General features: G+C 38.0%; 1 protein-coding gene across 3 annotated transcripts in view; it reads left to right on the top strand.

Annotated features, from left to right (window-relative positions):
- Window positions 1–15,900, top strand: part of TRIO (trio Rho guanine nucleotide exchange factor) — a 248,627-nt gene that overhangs the window by 105,073 nt on the left and 127,654 nt on the right. For all 3 annotated transcript variants that reach the window (XM_027738974.2, XM_039385174.1, XM_027738975.2), the window contains exons 10-11: window positions 2,659–2,781; window positions 8,830–9,021. In XM_027738974.2, the coding sequence (XP_027594775.1) occupies window positions 2,659–2,781; window positions 8,830–9,021 (315 nt within the window). The remainder of the gene's footprint in view (window positions 1–2,658; window positions 2,782–8,829; window positions 9,022–15,900) is intronic.

Below are 15,900 nucleotides of genomic sequence, written 5' to 3'. Positions count from 1 at the left end.
CAGCAAGTGGTGGAGACCAGAAAAATGAGTGTGTGCAAAGTACGTAAAGGGGCGGGGGGTAAGGGCTGGATAATAATGTGGGAAAGACTGGTGAAAATAAGCATGCTGGATCTGCAAAAGATCGGATTTATTTCTACAAGCAACATACATAAAACACTTATTTTACAGGCATGAGCAATGATTCTGTCAAAATGAAGTTATAGTTTCCATAGTAGTTTCTTTTATATTCAGTTTGATGCTAGAAAAATATGCGTTTTTCTAGATCCTGTACTGGACATAAGGATGGTTCTGCTGAGACTGCAGTTGGAGCTTAATTGCATAATTAAAACAACTTGCTGAAGTGGAGGATGATATTATTCACCCTTTCACTGAAAAGTGTTGAGCCTCTTAAACTCCTATGTATTGCTTAGTACCAGACTGAATTCGATTTGCTTTTAGTTTAGTAGAAGAGTCCTTAGTGGGTCAGTATGATGGTTTCTGTAATGCGTATTTCTCCCAGGAAGAGGAAGAAAATGCATAAGTTAAGGTTGCTAAATGGCTAATATCAGTACCAACTAATTGTATCACGCTTTGGTTGAAGTGGCACGCAAAGCTCTCACTGCTGAGCAAGAGCATCCTGTGACTCTGCCTTTATATGGTAAAATTCCCAAATAAAGAGTGCTTCCTCAGTTTTGTTAAGAATCAAGGTAAGAAGGCTGAGCATTAATAAGACTTATATTCATCCTGGTTTCACTGAAAACCAGCGATGTTTCTCTACATGAGTGGTTTATGTCATGGTCTGTGTACTGGATTTCTATGACAATTTCTTCCCTTGAGAAGTTACTGAGCATTATTTGGAGCAAAAATCATTCTCCCTGGGCTGTTTTCTGCTTTTCATCCCATGCTTTCTGGGACTGATTTTGCTGTTGATTTCATTTGTTAGCTTATAACTGTTAGTAGTCTCCAGAGTCCAGTCTAATTCTTTCATCCGAACATATCTCTTTTTAGCTCTTTTTATAACGAGAAAAGCAGAGTAGTCTCATGAAACTAGTCAGAAGTATTGGTAATATAAACTTCACAGGTAACTGAGGCCATATTTGGCTCCTCACTCTCTCTGATCAATACCTTCCCTTGAAAGAAGCAAATGAAAACTAGCAATGACCTAAAACACAATAAAATTCTTTTGGCAATACTTGCTAGGAAAACAAATATTGCATAAGTTAAGTATGTAGATTTAATGAAGTGTTGGTGCTTTGAAGTTGCTTATTTTGTGGTATTAGGGGATTGTTTATTGTTTTGATGTCCAGTAGGAGAGAGTTTGCAAACCAAAAAGGATTCGAACAGTCAAGATAAATAAGAAAATCATGTTTTCATTTTTCTGCTAAAGAAAGCATGAATGTTTTTTTATAGAAATAGTGTGTGGGATTACATGTGTGTTGAATGTAGTCATGAGTGATGTTGCAGAAGTGATTCTCAAACCTGTTTGGAAGCAAAAAGGAAAAAAAAAGTCTTTCTCTTTAGTTACACTAAGTATTAAATGCTTTCAGTACAAGAAAAGGGGGGAAAAACTTCACCCAACTTCAGGAATCAGAGTAAAGGACACTAGTAGATAAGAAGAGGGAAGATACAGGCTTTTGAAAGGTATATTCAAAACAAACTGAACTATTCATGTTTTAAAAAAAAAAAGAACACCTAGCACGAATGTTCCACACCACTGCGTAAATACTGTATAAAAATGGTTAGCTGACTTAAGAAAACTGCTTATATGCAGTTGTCTTTAATTTTGAACATCATTCTTGGACCTCTGAGTATCTTCCAAAAAGTTAAATACCATATGCATTCTAACTAATGAATTAAGATATGGCTAGGATGTATTAGTTTGGAGAGGGATCAGATGTTTTTGTTCATTCACTCATCAGAAATTTGGTTTATGTGCAGGAATAACTTTTGTTAACTGGCAGGAACTAATTACGTGTACAGTTTTTACTATTTATAAAACCACCAGCCCAATCCTTGTGGTAGAAACATTAATGCCTTTAAAATGTCTTCCGTTCATCAGTTTTTCAGGTATAAAATTTGCAATAAACAATTATATGTGATGTTTTGAGAGGATACTTCAGAATTGGGGCAAATTCCTCCATATGCTCTGAATACAGACATCGTCATTATCTCACAGTGATTTCTACTCAATTTTCTTGTGTTAGTTAAAAATTGTACTACTAATTCTTTCTTCTTGACTGTGGAAGGAGAAGCGAGCTCTCATCTAAAATAAAATTTTACTGTGTTATTCACCAGTAGTGTGCAAACTCTGTTAGTCTTACATTGCAGAAAAATGTCAGCTAAAGGCATAAACAGATTAGAGAGACCCTCATGAGGGGTCCCACCACTCAGATCAGATTACTGTCAAATTGATGAATGTAGAGAATTGAGCTTGTCCTTCAAAATAAACTTATAATCTTGAATCATACTATTTTGCTAGTTTGAGCTTAGTTTCTGCTTTGAGAAAAGTTAAGAGATGTAGTCAATGTCCTTCAATGGCAACACTGTGTTTTAATCCAACAGTAAGTTCCTTATAAGCAGTCCCCTTACAGCTTCTTAGTTTCTTGAATAGTTGTCTTTTTGTTGTAACACTCAGTACGTCCACTCAGAGTTTCTGTGTGTCTCTCTTCTGTACCACAGGTGTTGGATTGGATTGAAAACCATGGAGAAGCTTTTCTTAGCAAGCATACTGGAGTGGGAAAGTCGCTGCATCGGGCCAGAGCTTTGCAGAAACGCCATGAAGACTTTGAAGAGGTTGCACAGGTAAAAGCAATCACATGAAGGACTGTACACTTGCCATGGAAATAAACGAAAAATTCCTGCTTTTGCACTGAAGGGCTGGGCACGAGGAACTTCACTACAAAACATTCAGTTGCAGGAACAGACTATTTTGTTTCTGTTGCAAGTTTTTGTTTCATTTCTCTTTTGTGCTCCAGCTTTGATAAGAAAAAGACAAACTTCCACAGTCCCACAGAGTGGGAGTCTTGGGGCACAACAGGGCTGCTTTGCTATTATTTATCATTACTATTATTTTCAAAAGTATGCTTTCAAATATTGATTCACAGAAGAATGAAAGCTCTTCCTTAAAAGTAACTTAGTTCTATAGGATTCTAGGATTTAAACTTTTGTGCAACCTAATAAGAGAGGCTGGAGATCAATTAAAAGTCCTGCTTTCTGACTTTAAGCTTGGAGAGCTCTCAAATCCTCTCACCACAATCTCATGTGGAGGAAGAGGGGAGATTCCTAAGGAAACCAGGTGAGCCAGCAAACTGGCTGATCTGGCTTGAAGTTTATTCTTTAAATACAGTCCAGTTTGTATATGTGCTCCTGTTCTGAACCACTGATACCAATGCTTTTTCCATAGAAGGACTCCATGGGAAGTTAAGTGGAACCGATAGAACTTCAAAACGCTTTTCTGTGGAAAAAAAAAGAGTCAAAAGACATAGAGATTCAAAGGGATACAGGGACATTAACAAGAAGTTGGTGTGGGTGTCATCCTCTAAAAGGGCATGTGAGCTGAATAAAACCCTGCAAAGGAAGCTGAAGGCCAGAATCCTCCCCATTAGTAACATTCACTATCTGTCCAGTCGTAATGATTGGTAAGAGTAAGAATCTCTAAGATTAATCAAGAAAAGTGTCCTTAATGTAGGGTTGACATAGTGGCCCTTCGGTCAGAACAGAAGACAATGCTATTAGAAAATTCTGAAGTGACATGTAGGAGCTCAGCAGTCACATATACTATGGTGGATGCATCACAAGTGTGTTTACAGTTTACCTGTTTAGTGGAAGATGAGGCTCTTGATAAAATTTTGTTTTAAATACGGTCCTCCAGTGACCGAGGACTTTGAAATAGCATCAGAAAGCTTCCTCAATACTGATTTCCTATAACATTTTCAAAAATAATAGGTGTTGTTATTTTTGATTATATATATGCTAGATTTTCCAAATGCATGTCTAATACTTCATTTTTAGTAAGAGCCGTAATATTTTCCATGTGGAAATACTTACTTTTCTGGGTCAGACAAGGAAGAATCTATTTCCATAAGATACTTCAGAAAACCTGAATGATCTCATACTTAATACTGTGTTATTTGAGCAAAGAAGAAAAAAATGTTTGAGTAACCAAAGGGGATGAAGTGTGTAGAACTGTTAGTGGGATGTTAAAAAAAGTGTCTTGTTAATTTGCATTATACTTTTAAAGTAGAAAATTGTAAAGCAAATTCTTAGCAAAAACTTCATAAAACTGAATGTTACTAGAGTTTAAAATTATCTCTTTAGGGGATTGGATGGAAAGTCTATTTTTGGAGATAGAAAACTTAGATTGGTCAAAGAACTTAAATATACTACAGGGGACTATCTTCCACTGACAGAAGGATGGACAAAATGATCTAATAAGTACTTTTTTCATCTCTAACTCTTGAATGTGCAGCGAGTTACTGCCAAGAAAGGCACACCCTCTGAGTTATTCCTCTTATGTACTCTAAAATTGGACATAAGCAGGCCCCAAAAGGCATTCCTGTTGTTGCTGTTACAAGGAAGATTATGTTCAAGTATAAAACAGCAATCTGCAGTCCTTTGTTAAAGTGTCAATAACTTTCAGCTGACTGACTCTCTACCTACATTTCTGTTTGGTCCATGTCTTTGTTGCGTTTTGGATTTTGGTTTTTGTTGTTGTTGTGATTTTGTTTTGTTTCATTTTTTAATAGGACCCTAGGCATAATCAGAGAATTTCAGTCAGTTCTAGTTAGAAGTTGAGAGAAAGTAGTGTCAAGTGAAGTGTTGGTGGCATGACAATGTTGTAGGAAATGCAGGGAGCCAGCAGTAATGTTGAAATGTTCCTGATCAAAGGTTAACTCCTGATTTTGAGGGGAGCAAAAATTATTATTTCTTTTTTCCTCCTTTCTGGTTCCTCCTTCATTCTTTTTTTAATGTGAATGAGGTGCCATTTCCTCAACAGCATTCAAAGAGATATTATTCAGCTGTATGTTGAATAGAAAAGAAGTTGCATAGTCAATAGGCTGTGGTCTCACAAATTATTCACTTTAAAATTCATGTGAAATGACAGTTTGTTTTTTCTCTTCAACACTTTTTGTTAGCACTTCAGAAAATATATAGATAAAACTCAGCTAATGATACATACTTGGACTTGGACCCACCCTTGTAAAATTGTGTTGCTCTCTTCATGTAAAGCCTGTCCAGTTCAATTACCCACTTTTTTCTTTTTTTCCCCTCTCCCCATGATCATCTTTGTGTCCATGAGACCATTTAGTCAAAGTGTCAAGACTCCAAATTTGTACATAATTGATTCACTTTTGGGCATGTATTTTCAACTTAAAAACACTGGATACAAGTCAGTATTGTGGTTCTACTTCCCCATGCGTTTCCACGTGAAATTCTAAGTCAGCTTTTTGTGTTTCGACTATAATCTACGTCTGCTTTTAACAGTAATCTATGCTCAAAAAACACAAAAGATATATGACAAGAATTAATTAATGGGATCTTTTTCCACAGGTAAGTTCTTTTCTCCATGTGCAGACTGCATCTGAGTAAAGACCTCAAGTCTTCTTGGTGCAAGAGATGCACAAGAAAGATTCTTCCAAGTTCGTGTTTGAATACCCCTTTTAAACACCACCACCAGTTGCTCTCTCCTTTAAGGTTATTAAAAAAAAGTTATGTATTTAAACTGGTTCTGAATTTTACTCATAAAGGTTGCAGTACATCAAATTAAAGGTCCATGTCTTACAGTATCTTGTGCCTATCACCAGATGCATAAAGAAAAGGGACCTGTACGCTTAAAAAATTACCTTCCCAGTTATCTGGGCCTGTTTGATGTTGGAACTGAAGGATACATCAGAACCAGTGTTTAATAGTCACTGATGGACTTTTCTTTCCTTAATTAGGCTAGCTACTTTTTGAACCCATTTACGGTCTTGGAATGTGCGCCAGATCCTGTGGCAATGAGTTACGCAATTTAATTGCTCCTTAGATGAAAAGTATTTTGCTTTTTCATTTTAAGTGTGTTGTCTGATGTTTAAATGTGATAGCATCCATTGTAGTTAATGACTAATCTATCTTAATTTTCTCTACCTTTAATGATTTGTATACCTCTGTTGATCTCCCTCCATCCATTTGTGTCTCTTTTCTCTTTCTGTAGTGCAATAAACTCCAGTTTGTGTCAAGTTCAGTCCATACCTCCACTCACTTCTGTTGCTGTATTTATGGTCAGTTGTACTTATTTCTGCACTAAAATTTAGCCTTTGGGTTTTCTATGATGTGCCACTTCATATGCTTTCTAAACATATGGTGTTTGTTTTTTGTGAAGAATATGTAGAAAAGATTTCTCAACAGGAAGACTGGAAAAATGATGGAATATGTTGTTGCAGAAGGGTGGTAAATTCCATACAGAGAATTTTTCAACCTTTTGGAGAAGAATGCCTATTAAAGACGCAGATCTTGGGGCACAGAGGGATGGACTACAGGTCATCTTGAAGCTCTTACAGGGCTGCTTCCTTTCCCCTGGGATTTGGGGAGGATATGCTAGTGGAGATATTCTGAGGAAAGTTTTTCACGGTGAAGTCTTTGCCAGTTTAGGAAACTGGCATAAACAGCATCATGGGAGAACTCCTGCTCTTTCTGCCTAACTTTCTGCTTTCTAACTGGTGGCTGTCTCATCAGACCAGCATTTTCAAAATCTTCACATTGCTCCTTTGTTTCCTCTGAGCATTGTTTAGAAGTAAGCAGAAAACTGTGAAAGGCAGTAGTTAGTACCGAACGCCTATTTGCTGTGATGTCTATTCCAATAGGCAGTTAATATTTATGTTATATTTCAGCTCTACTTGGAAGTGAAATTTGTGTGTTAAGGCATGTGTCTGCTACTAGATTTGAGAATCACAACCCCTTTTGAAGAAGCATCCAGGTTGTGATCTTTTCTGAATACAGACAGTTCACCATCCCGTTTACAGAAAGAGAAGTCAGATGTGCCTGGGCCTGTGTAATGCGGAAGATACTTCTGGAATTTGTAAACAATGCTTCACATGTGAGATAAAGTTTTCATTAAAATGGGAAACTTCTGTTTCAGCCATCTGCAACTGGGTGTGGTGCTCTGGATTGATGAAGTTTTTGTTTGAGGAGTGCCTTTAAGGCTCTTCGGCCTTGCCCCTTGAACACATGTGAGCTGCAACCATGGAAGTCAAAATACCAAAGCACAGATCAGAGTGTGTTCTGGGCCAGCATGGCCTGAAACAGTGGTCTGGAGTGTTGAGTAATGTGCTCCCCACTGAATGAGGTATACTTACATTTGTCTCTGCAGCCTTGCTGAGGGAAACCAGGGAGGAGTTCTCTACCCCTCCATGCAGTTAAAAAGCTGAAAGTTAAGGAAGGGCTAAGAGGTACATAGTCAAATTCAAGAAACAGCATGGATTTAATTCCTTACATAAATAGATCATAATAAATGAAGGGGGAACTCCCCCGCAAATATATGAAAGCTGCACTGAGTCATGTAATCTGTCCTGGGCTTGTCTGGTAATTTACTTGATATCCTGGGGCAGAGGTCTTATTTCCTGCCCTTCAGTACAGTTTTAGGGCCGGACTTGGATTTAACTTTTGTGGATATTATAATGTTAATTAGAGGTGTGATACTATATTTATGACAAAGAAAAGTACATTTGCATAGGCTTAATTTGTCTTGGCCAGCAGTGTTTTTACCTGGTGTAATTGACGTTGGGAAAACATGGAAGGACAGAATTGAAAAGAAAAAACTGTAGTTTATATTGTCAAGAATGCTTTCTTTTTTTAGTCTGTGGTGCAAACCTATCAGAAGACCTGATGTGGTGACATAAGCAAAACTTCTTTAGTCTAGACTTGGCTTCAGTCTATTTTCTCCAGAGGTTAACATCCTTCTAAGCTTTCTTGATGAGTATTTTGAGAACCATTCTAAAATATGAAAACCCAAGGTTAGGCTCAAAAAGAGCAACCAAATGATAACGAATGCGTGGACTCAGTCCTGTTTTGAATTAATGAGAAAGTTATAGAGGCAGACTGCAAATTCTAAGTTTTAAGAGTTGTTAGACATCTGTCTCTTCTCTGGACTATAGCACTCTAAGCACACAAGATACCAGACTTCTGTTCTTTTTCTGCTTAGACCCAAGTCTCTTGCAGGACTGTTGATCTGCATTTGTTAATCCTGTGATGTATTGGGACAGTATTCCATTCAGGCACTCAGCCATAGCTGACTTCTGAATCTTCCTGTGCTGCTGCTGTTTCACAAATGGTCCACTTGACACATGAATTTTGGACACCTCACTTCTGTAAGGATGGAGCGAAATGTTCACCTTCTGTGCCTGGTCACTTTCCACCTTCCTGCTGGATGTGTGGACTGGATGTAAAGCATCTCTACCAGCAGTTAGAACTTCTTCAACTCTAGTAATACATATTTGAAAAGACTACTGTCCCTGACTGTAGTGATTTCTCCAGTATTGAAGCAGGCCAGTTTGCAAGTAGTTAGATATTTAGGCCGATCTTTATTCTAGATGTGAATATAAAATACTAATTCCAAGTTCTGGATCAGGAAGACATTTGAATAGACATAAATAAGGAGCTAAGAAATTAATTTATTCACAGTTAAATGAAAAAGTATATAGAAATCTAACAAAATCTTTAGTAAGATTATATTCTACTTTCTTTAAGAAAAGAAGAAAGAAAAATACATTCCAAGGGCCTTTTTGTCATTTTGTTTTCATTAGCGGAGCAGCTTTAAAATATAATTACTTTTTTTTTCATTTAAACCTGTGAAACTAATTTATTTCTCTACAGAACACATATACCAATGCAGATAAGCTCCTAGAAGCAGCAGAACAGCTCGCTCAGACTGGGGAGTGTGACCCGGAGGAAATTTATCAAGCTGCCCATCAGCTCGAAGACCGGATACAGGATTTTGTTAGGCGTGTGGAGCAACGCAAGATCCTGCTGGACATGTCTGTGTCCTTTCACACTCATGTTAAAGAGGTAAAACTTCAAGCCTTAAAACTGGTATTATCTAATGTTGCTTTCATTGTTGGAACCTTGCCATAGGACATAATGAAAACCCCTACTGTATGATGAATTTCACTTTTACAAACTTACTGAGTTTGTAATTCACTGTGGATAGTGGGCTGGGGTAGGGTGGTTGTTCTGTTAAAGGATTTATTTATTTATTTATTTAAATTTTTATTTTTATTTTTTGCTTTCAGAAGCAGTTTCTGCCTGCTTTGTTGTGCAAGTACACATGCTTGTTCTGTCACGGGAAAGGGGGGAGGGTCAGATCAGGGAACTGGTACAGCTAAAACACAGCATTGCTGGGGGAGATACTGTGCACTTGTGGTTTTTTTATATCCAGCCATCTCTCCAGTTGTCTGAGTTACCATGGTTAGACTGACACGGTTCAGGAGACTGAAATGTATGGCAGAAGCACAAGGCTACTTAAGGCAACCCTGCTGCCCAGAAAGATTTTGGTTCTTTCTCTCTTTTGCTCATTGCATTTTTATCTTGTATATTGACAGTTCTTTGCAAACTAAAGAGCTTATCTGATAATGACAATGGTTTGCCTCATATTTGCAATTTTTAGTCTTCTTCAAAGCTTGAACTGATAAACCAGGAAAAAGAAAATTCAGCCAAACAATTTTCAGCAAGTTCATTTTTTTGCTCCAATTCAGAACACAGATCATATGAATTTATAAGCTCATGGGAGAGGGTGGAACAGGCTACAACAAAAATAAGGTCTTCAGTAAGGCATTTTAGTTACCATAGTGGCAAATTTTGACAACTTTAGGTCACTTGGTTTCTCTTTGGAGCTCATGTTAAATCTCAGTGTTCAAACTTGGTGAAAATACAAAAAGCTTCTGGATCACATCATGTCCTGGTATGTGTTCCTTCCCTTCACCGTACATTGAGAAATGGTCTGTTCAGTGGTATAGTATTCTAAGTAGCTTCTTCAGCAAAACCTTGTGGAGCATAGGAATGGGAGTGCTTTGTGTGTGAAACATCTGCTTTGCACTTGAAACAAAAGCACAAGGCAGTTGGTCTTTGAAGGAGGTCAGGATTAAATTACTTTTTAGCTCTAGACATGAGTACATAGCTCCCCCATCAGTTTTCTCTTAGATGCTTCCTTGCCAATACTCTCCCAGGCCTCTGCTTGTTCAAACAAAATATAAATGCTGTTTCATAAACTATCCTTAGGGGGCAGCTTTTTCATTTCACTTTCTCAAGCACATGGCACTGGTCCATTACCTGTTATGAAGCACAGGACCAGTCAGATGCTGAAACATGTTCATTTTTTCTATATATTTCTTCATTACCTGTTCTTCTTAGAGCAACAGCTGGAATGGTTTTTAAATGGAATACAGTTGGTTGTAGTGATGAAAGATGGAGACTGTAAAAGGATTTGCTTTCAAAAATCCAAAAAACTGAAAAGCAGACTAATCTGTGAGTCACCGTTGAGTAATTCCGGGAGGCTGATCCAGATGTGCTGGCATGTTGCCACTGCTCCCCTAGATAATAATGTTTTATTGAAAAGGAAAAAAAAAAAATCTGTATTTTGATTTATTACTTTGGGAAAATGGATATTATTTTGAGTCTGTAAGCACACACAGCTGTTACTATGGTAGCCTTTTTGCAGCCTGGACTTTGGGGAAAAGGTGCTGTAGTGGCTGATGTGCACATGTTGATTTTTTTGTTTTTGTCATGTGGACGACCTTTATAATTAATAAGGAGAATTTTTAAAAGTACTTATTTATGTAAGGAAGGCTGTGTTTTTATTTATTTGCATTCTACTTAAAAAATAAAAATGAGAGAGTGAGATGCATGGTTCATATTTAGTAGACTAGTCCTTTGGTTCAGGTGCAAAGAAATAGCAAGCTCAAAGCTGTCTTGTGCTTTCTGTGTTCTGATCTGTTTTCAAGAGCATGTTGTTTGTTATCAAACATGCGTGTGGAGCACTGAGAAGGCATCACAAAGCAGATGGAAGATAAAAATGCCCTAAACCTGAAAGTCATCCACGCTTTATTGGCAGGAGAATTGTGTTTCTCCGGCAGGATGTGGGAAATCACTGAATGAATTAGTGCATACCTGTAAGCAACGTAACCTTTCTGCTGTATTGTGAAGAAGTTAACGTGCACACTTAGCTAGCGAAGAGAGGAGTTCAAGTAGTACATTACAGGATAATACATTAGCTGTTGAACTAGAAAGAGGTGCTTCAGTTGTTAAGTAAAAAAAAAAAAAAAAAGCATACAAAAAAGTCCAACACCAAAAAACCCAACCCACCAACCAATCAACCCTCAAAACACAAAAAACCCCCGAAGAAATCAAAACACCACCAATGCATTTTGCCCTTCAAGTATTCAGGGTGAATTTTGTCTCTTGTATCTTTTTTGTGTTTTCCTGGTAAAAAAATAGACATGAGGAGTTAAAACCCTGTGACAGTTTGGAGGGAGCCACAGAGCTGAGAAAAGCTGTTTGTCTGAGTTATTGGCTGTTTTGAGAGTTTGAAACCTGGCTCTGATATCCATCGAATCCCTTGATTTTTTTTAAGTAGGATGTTTTAGTGTGTTTTATTTTTTTCCCCAGAAGTACTTCATGTTGAATGAATGCTTCTCATCTGGATGAGAGCATTCCAATACAACTTCTTCCCTGTAGATTTACATAACCTTTATACCTGACACAGAATTTGCCTACAACTTTTCCCAGCTTCCCTGGGAAGCATCAGCCCTTCAATGTCTGCACAGTACTCTTTTTCTGCTTGTGCTTAGTAAATCAGCACAGTTTCTGCTTTCAGAAGCAATGCCTTTGCCACGAAACGCTCATCCTGGAATTAACAGACTTTTGCTATACCTGTGCACAAAGCGGCTGTGTGGTATGTGTGCAGCAGCCTGTTATGACGCACATGGAAAATACTGTCAGTCTTGAACATTTCCAGAAGTTTTTTAGTGAGGTAGTTACAAGCTGGTAGAGGTCTCTGTGGTTTACAAACATGAAAAAACAACATAAAAGTTCTCAGACTCCTCATAGATTAACCTCAGTAGACAGCGTTTCTCGGTGGGGAAAAAAAAGATGTATTCAGGGAAAACAGAAATACAGTGTTGTGTAATGGTATCACTCGTTTTGGTTAGTGGTGATCTGAGAAAATCAGTTGCTTGCTATATATAGATTGTGATGCTTTTACGTTATTATTAGTTTTAAAGTTGTAAGGTTGTGAATATTGATTTTTAGTAAGACATTTCGATCTATAAGCCAAACTTCTCAGTACGTGATGTACTGAAGTTAAGCTGTGCACTGGCAAGCTTTAAAAGTGTTTGGGATCATAAATATCCCTGTCAGGATCTTTGCATTGAAAGTACTGTGTCCTGACAGATTCCCAGCCTGAGGATGAATAAAATACAACTTAACACCTGAAACTGACCATTGCAAGACAGCGAAACCCTTATGACTTCTGTGCCTTTTGACATTTAATAATATGGCAAGGTACATGGGGAGAAGAAAGTTGCACAGATAAAAGATAACATTTCTTAAATAAACAGTTATCAGAAATGGTTGTGTGCAAAACACAGCAGCAGGAGTCTCAATAGTGTTTGCTGTGAAATGTGTAACAAAGTAGAGATGAACAGCGTTTTGATCTGAGTTCAAACTCTTCCGCACACAAAAATACTGATGTGCACACACACACTCTCTCCAAAATGTCTCTCTCAGCAGCTATGAGTGGGAAGACTGAAATCCTGTCCAAGCCAGGTGTTTGTTGTAGTGCCAAAGTAGAGCAACAGATATTTTCCTAACTGGAGTCAAGTGTGGGAATACAGACCAGGCTGACTGTAAGTGGAAGAGAATGATCTCTTAAAAGCCTGTTATTTTTTTGCATATAACCTTTTGTGTGTATTCTGGCAAGTTGATGATAAAATAGCTCAGAGCACTTTTTATGTATACACAGTATGCTTAATGGTGTTAGTAGATGTGTCTCTTCTTTTTTTGTCTTGTTTAAGCTAGATTTTGCTCTAGAATAGACCAAGGTTGAAATAAAGGGAAGGGAAGTGGAATTGGCTAAGTTTTCAAATAAAAAGCCTTCATTACCAAAATAATGAACAGTAGCCTGTGCAAGCTTTTGAAAAAAGGTGGCAGCATTTTGAGGGTGCCAGTGCATGGGGAAGACAGAGGAGGCCTTGCTCTGGCCACAGTGCTGGCTGTACATTCAGATCTAGCTACGAGGCATGTCTATTTGGTTCAAAAAAGCTTGTTGATAATGTTGATAATGGTCTTGCTTTGTCTCACTGCCAGAAATATGCTCTCCTTTGCATTATCCAGTATGGAAGGGTGTCCATCACACAGTGGTGCATTCCTTTCATCCTGGGGTGAATCCTGAGATGACAGACCTGCTCTTGTGGTTGTCTGTCACTCCTGGGTATTTGATCCTTCTGTGCCGGTGGTCTACAGGTTAAATTTGCATGTCATAATAAGGCTGCCCTCTCCTCTGTGTGCCCTTTCCAGGCAACAGAGCATCTTCTGGATTGCCCACATCTAAGTGTAAAGGCTCTGTCTCTCAGGCTTGTGCTTCTCTAATATTTTAATTGTGTCGTTATAGCACAGCAATGCTCAGTGTGACAGGTCTGGCAAAAGATACAAAGTGCAGTCTCTGACCAGTCTTTTGCTGATCATCTTGAGTCTGAGAGCTGAGGACACTTTTTAAATTTGATATGAGAAACACATTCAGTGGCTGCACACTCAAGTGTGTTGTGGCTTACTGCTTCAGTAGGACTGGAATCCAGTTCCCTAGCACAGCTTTTTTTCTCTCTTGAGCTTTTCAATACCGGTAGCTACTTTGCATGGAAAAAGGGATGAAATTTAGGTCCAAGTGCTGTTGAAATAGCACTAAGTGCTTGGTAAAAGTGAGGCAGAAGTAGGCCTTTATACTGTATTAAGCTAAGGTATAGACATTTTTGTCTTGTTCGGGTAAGAAATGGGAGAAATGTTAACAGGATAGTAGTAGTTGGTGTAATTTTAGGAAGATGTGAGCAACTTGGTTTCGCTTAAAGGATGAATTTATGCTGAATAGGAAATTAATTCCTTTATAACCGTAGAATAGATAGGGATATTTGAAGCTTTTAAAGATAATTCTATCTAGTTAAAAAAATACAGGCATTTAACATCCTGAATATCACTGAAAGACCCTGGAAGACAAACTCCAGGGGGTTTAACATCTTACGGGTTTTGTTTTTAAAAAGATGCATTTTCTGTCTGCTGCATGTCCTGAAAGCCAAAGCTTAGAGGCAGAGATACACATTAACCCCTTTCTGCATCTAGATATACTTGTTGGGGAATACTATCGACATTTGACCCTGTACAAATAATAGCTCCTTCAGTAACTGTGCCTGTGGTAATACACATGCTGGTAATACACTGTGCTGGGGGACAGAGGCAGAAAGAGGAATTTGCAGTTTTTACATGCAGAAACTGCGTGCCTTTCTTTGCCTGGCCTGCTGAAAAGGCAGACTTCATATCCAAAAGCCATTATTATAAAAATGAAAAAATTAATGGTGAAAGATGGATATTTTACTCTTATAAAATATCTTTGTGCTCCTGGGGAAAGTATTAACTCAAAAATAATTGTTCTCTGATTACATTCAGCAAAATACAGAAGGGTCTTATTTAACTGCAGTCTTTCAGGAGATGGCTGAGATGGGACTTAAATGGATAGAGGCCCATGATGGAAACACTGCAACTTCCAGGATGTTGCAGACAATTAAAATAATACCATCTCAGTGACTAATGGCATGCTCCCAAGAACTTAGGAAAGAGGTAGTACAGGATGCAGGCTCATTCAAGCAGATGTTTCTTAGTCTGTGCTATATTTAGATCAAGAAAAAAAAATCTGCTGGGTGAAACATTTGCCTGTCAGGGATTCAGAATTTTATTTCCCTCTCCAAATAAGATAAGATGCAAAGAGCAGATGAAAAGATCAGAAGCCTCCTGTGACTGGATTGAGTTATGTATACAGCTGTCTTGCCACTGGATAAAGTTCTTACTGAGGTCGCAGGACTGGATGGTTTGTTTAGGGATCTTCATGCTGCATCTCTTAGAAAGAATAGAAAAAGACATGACTGGAAGTTGCTCAGAGTTCACACCAAGAGAAAGTTAATAGTTTCTTAATGATGAGAAGTTTGTGGGTTTTTTCCCAGTGGGTTTTTGTTGCCAAGCTCTCTTTTATGGATAATAGGTTACCTCAAAAAGTCATTGCACTGTAAAATCTGCAGTTCTGCACTGCTGAACATGTATGGGTAAGCTGTAGTCTCCGTTCACACTCTGCTGTAAACTGTTTGCTTTCTTGTGGCTTTGCTGTGCAACGTTTTACAGTCTTCATCCTTAATTTTGTATCTGAAAACAAGGTAATTTACGTAATTTCCAGTCTATCCAGGGCTCGTTCTGGTTTGAAAGCTGTAGAGAAGCCAGCTGGCTATTGCCACCCATTAAGAATTAAGCTCCTCTCAGTTTGTATGAATTTGTATCCAGCTTTAATAATCTGACTTTTTTTTTTTTCATCTATGGTGGCTTTATTATAACTTTTGTGTATAAACACCAAGATTATTTTGAGGGGAAGCTGTTTGTCAGAAACTTGCTTGGGGGAAAAGTGTAAAAAGCTTATTTGGTAATCTCTCAGAGTAACTTTTGCTATGGAAGTGTCACAGAGCTGTTCAGTCACTTCATAAATGGCTTAAATTGTTCCACTTTCAACAGCGTATGAATCAAAGCTAGACAAGTAATGCATACTAATTACTCTCCTTCTCTTTCTGCACATTCGTGAAATGTTTTTTCTTCCCAAACAGTGGACAATTCAGCTAATGAGCTAGGGAAATGAAATACATTTTT

The sequence above is a fragment of the Pipra filicauda genome, unplaced genomic scaffold (genome assembly GCF_003945595.2).
Source record: "Pipra filicauda isolate LSUMZ 115617 unplaced genomic scaffold, ASM394559v2 scaffold39_size4671491_pilon, whole genome shotgun sequence".
NCBI classification, from domain to species: domain Eukaryota; kingdom Metazoa; phylum Chordata; class Aves; order Passeriformes; family Pipridae; genus Pipra; species Pipra filicauda.
This window is presented reverse-complemented; position numbering and strand designations above follow the sequence as displayed.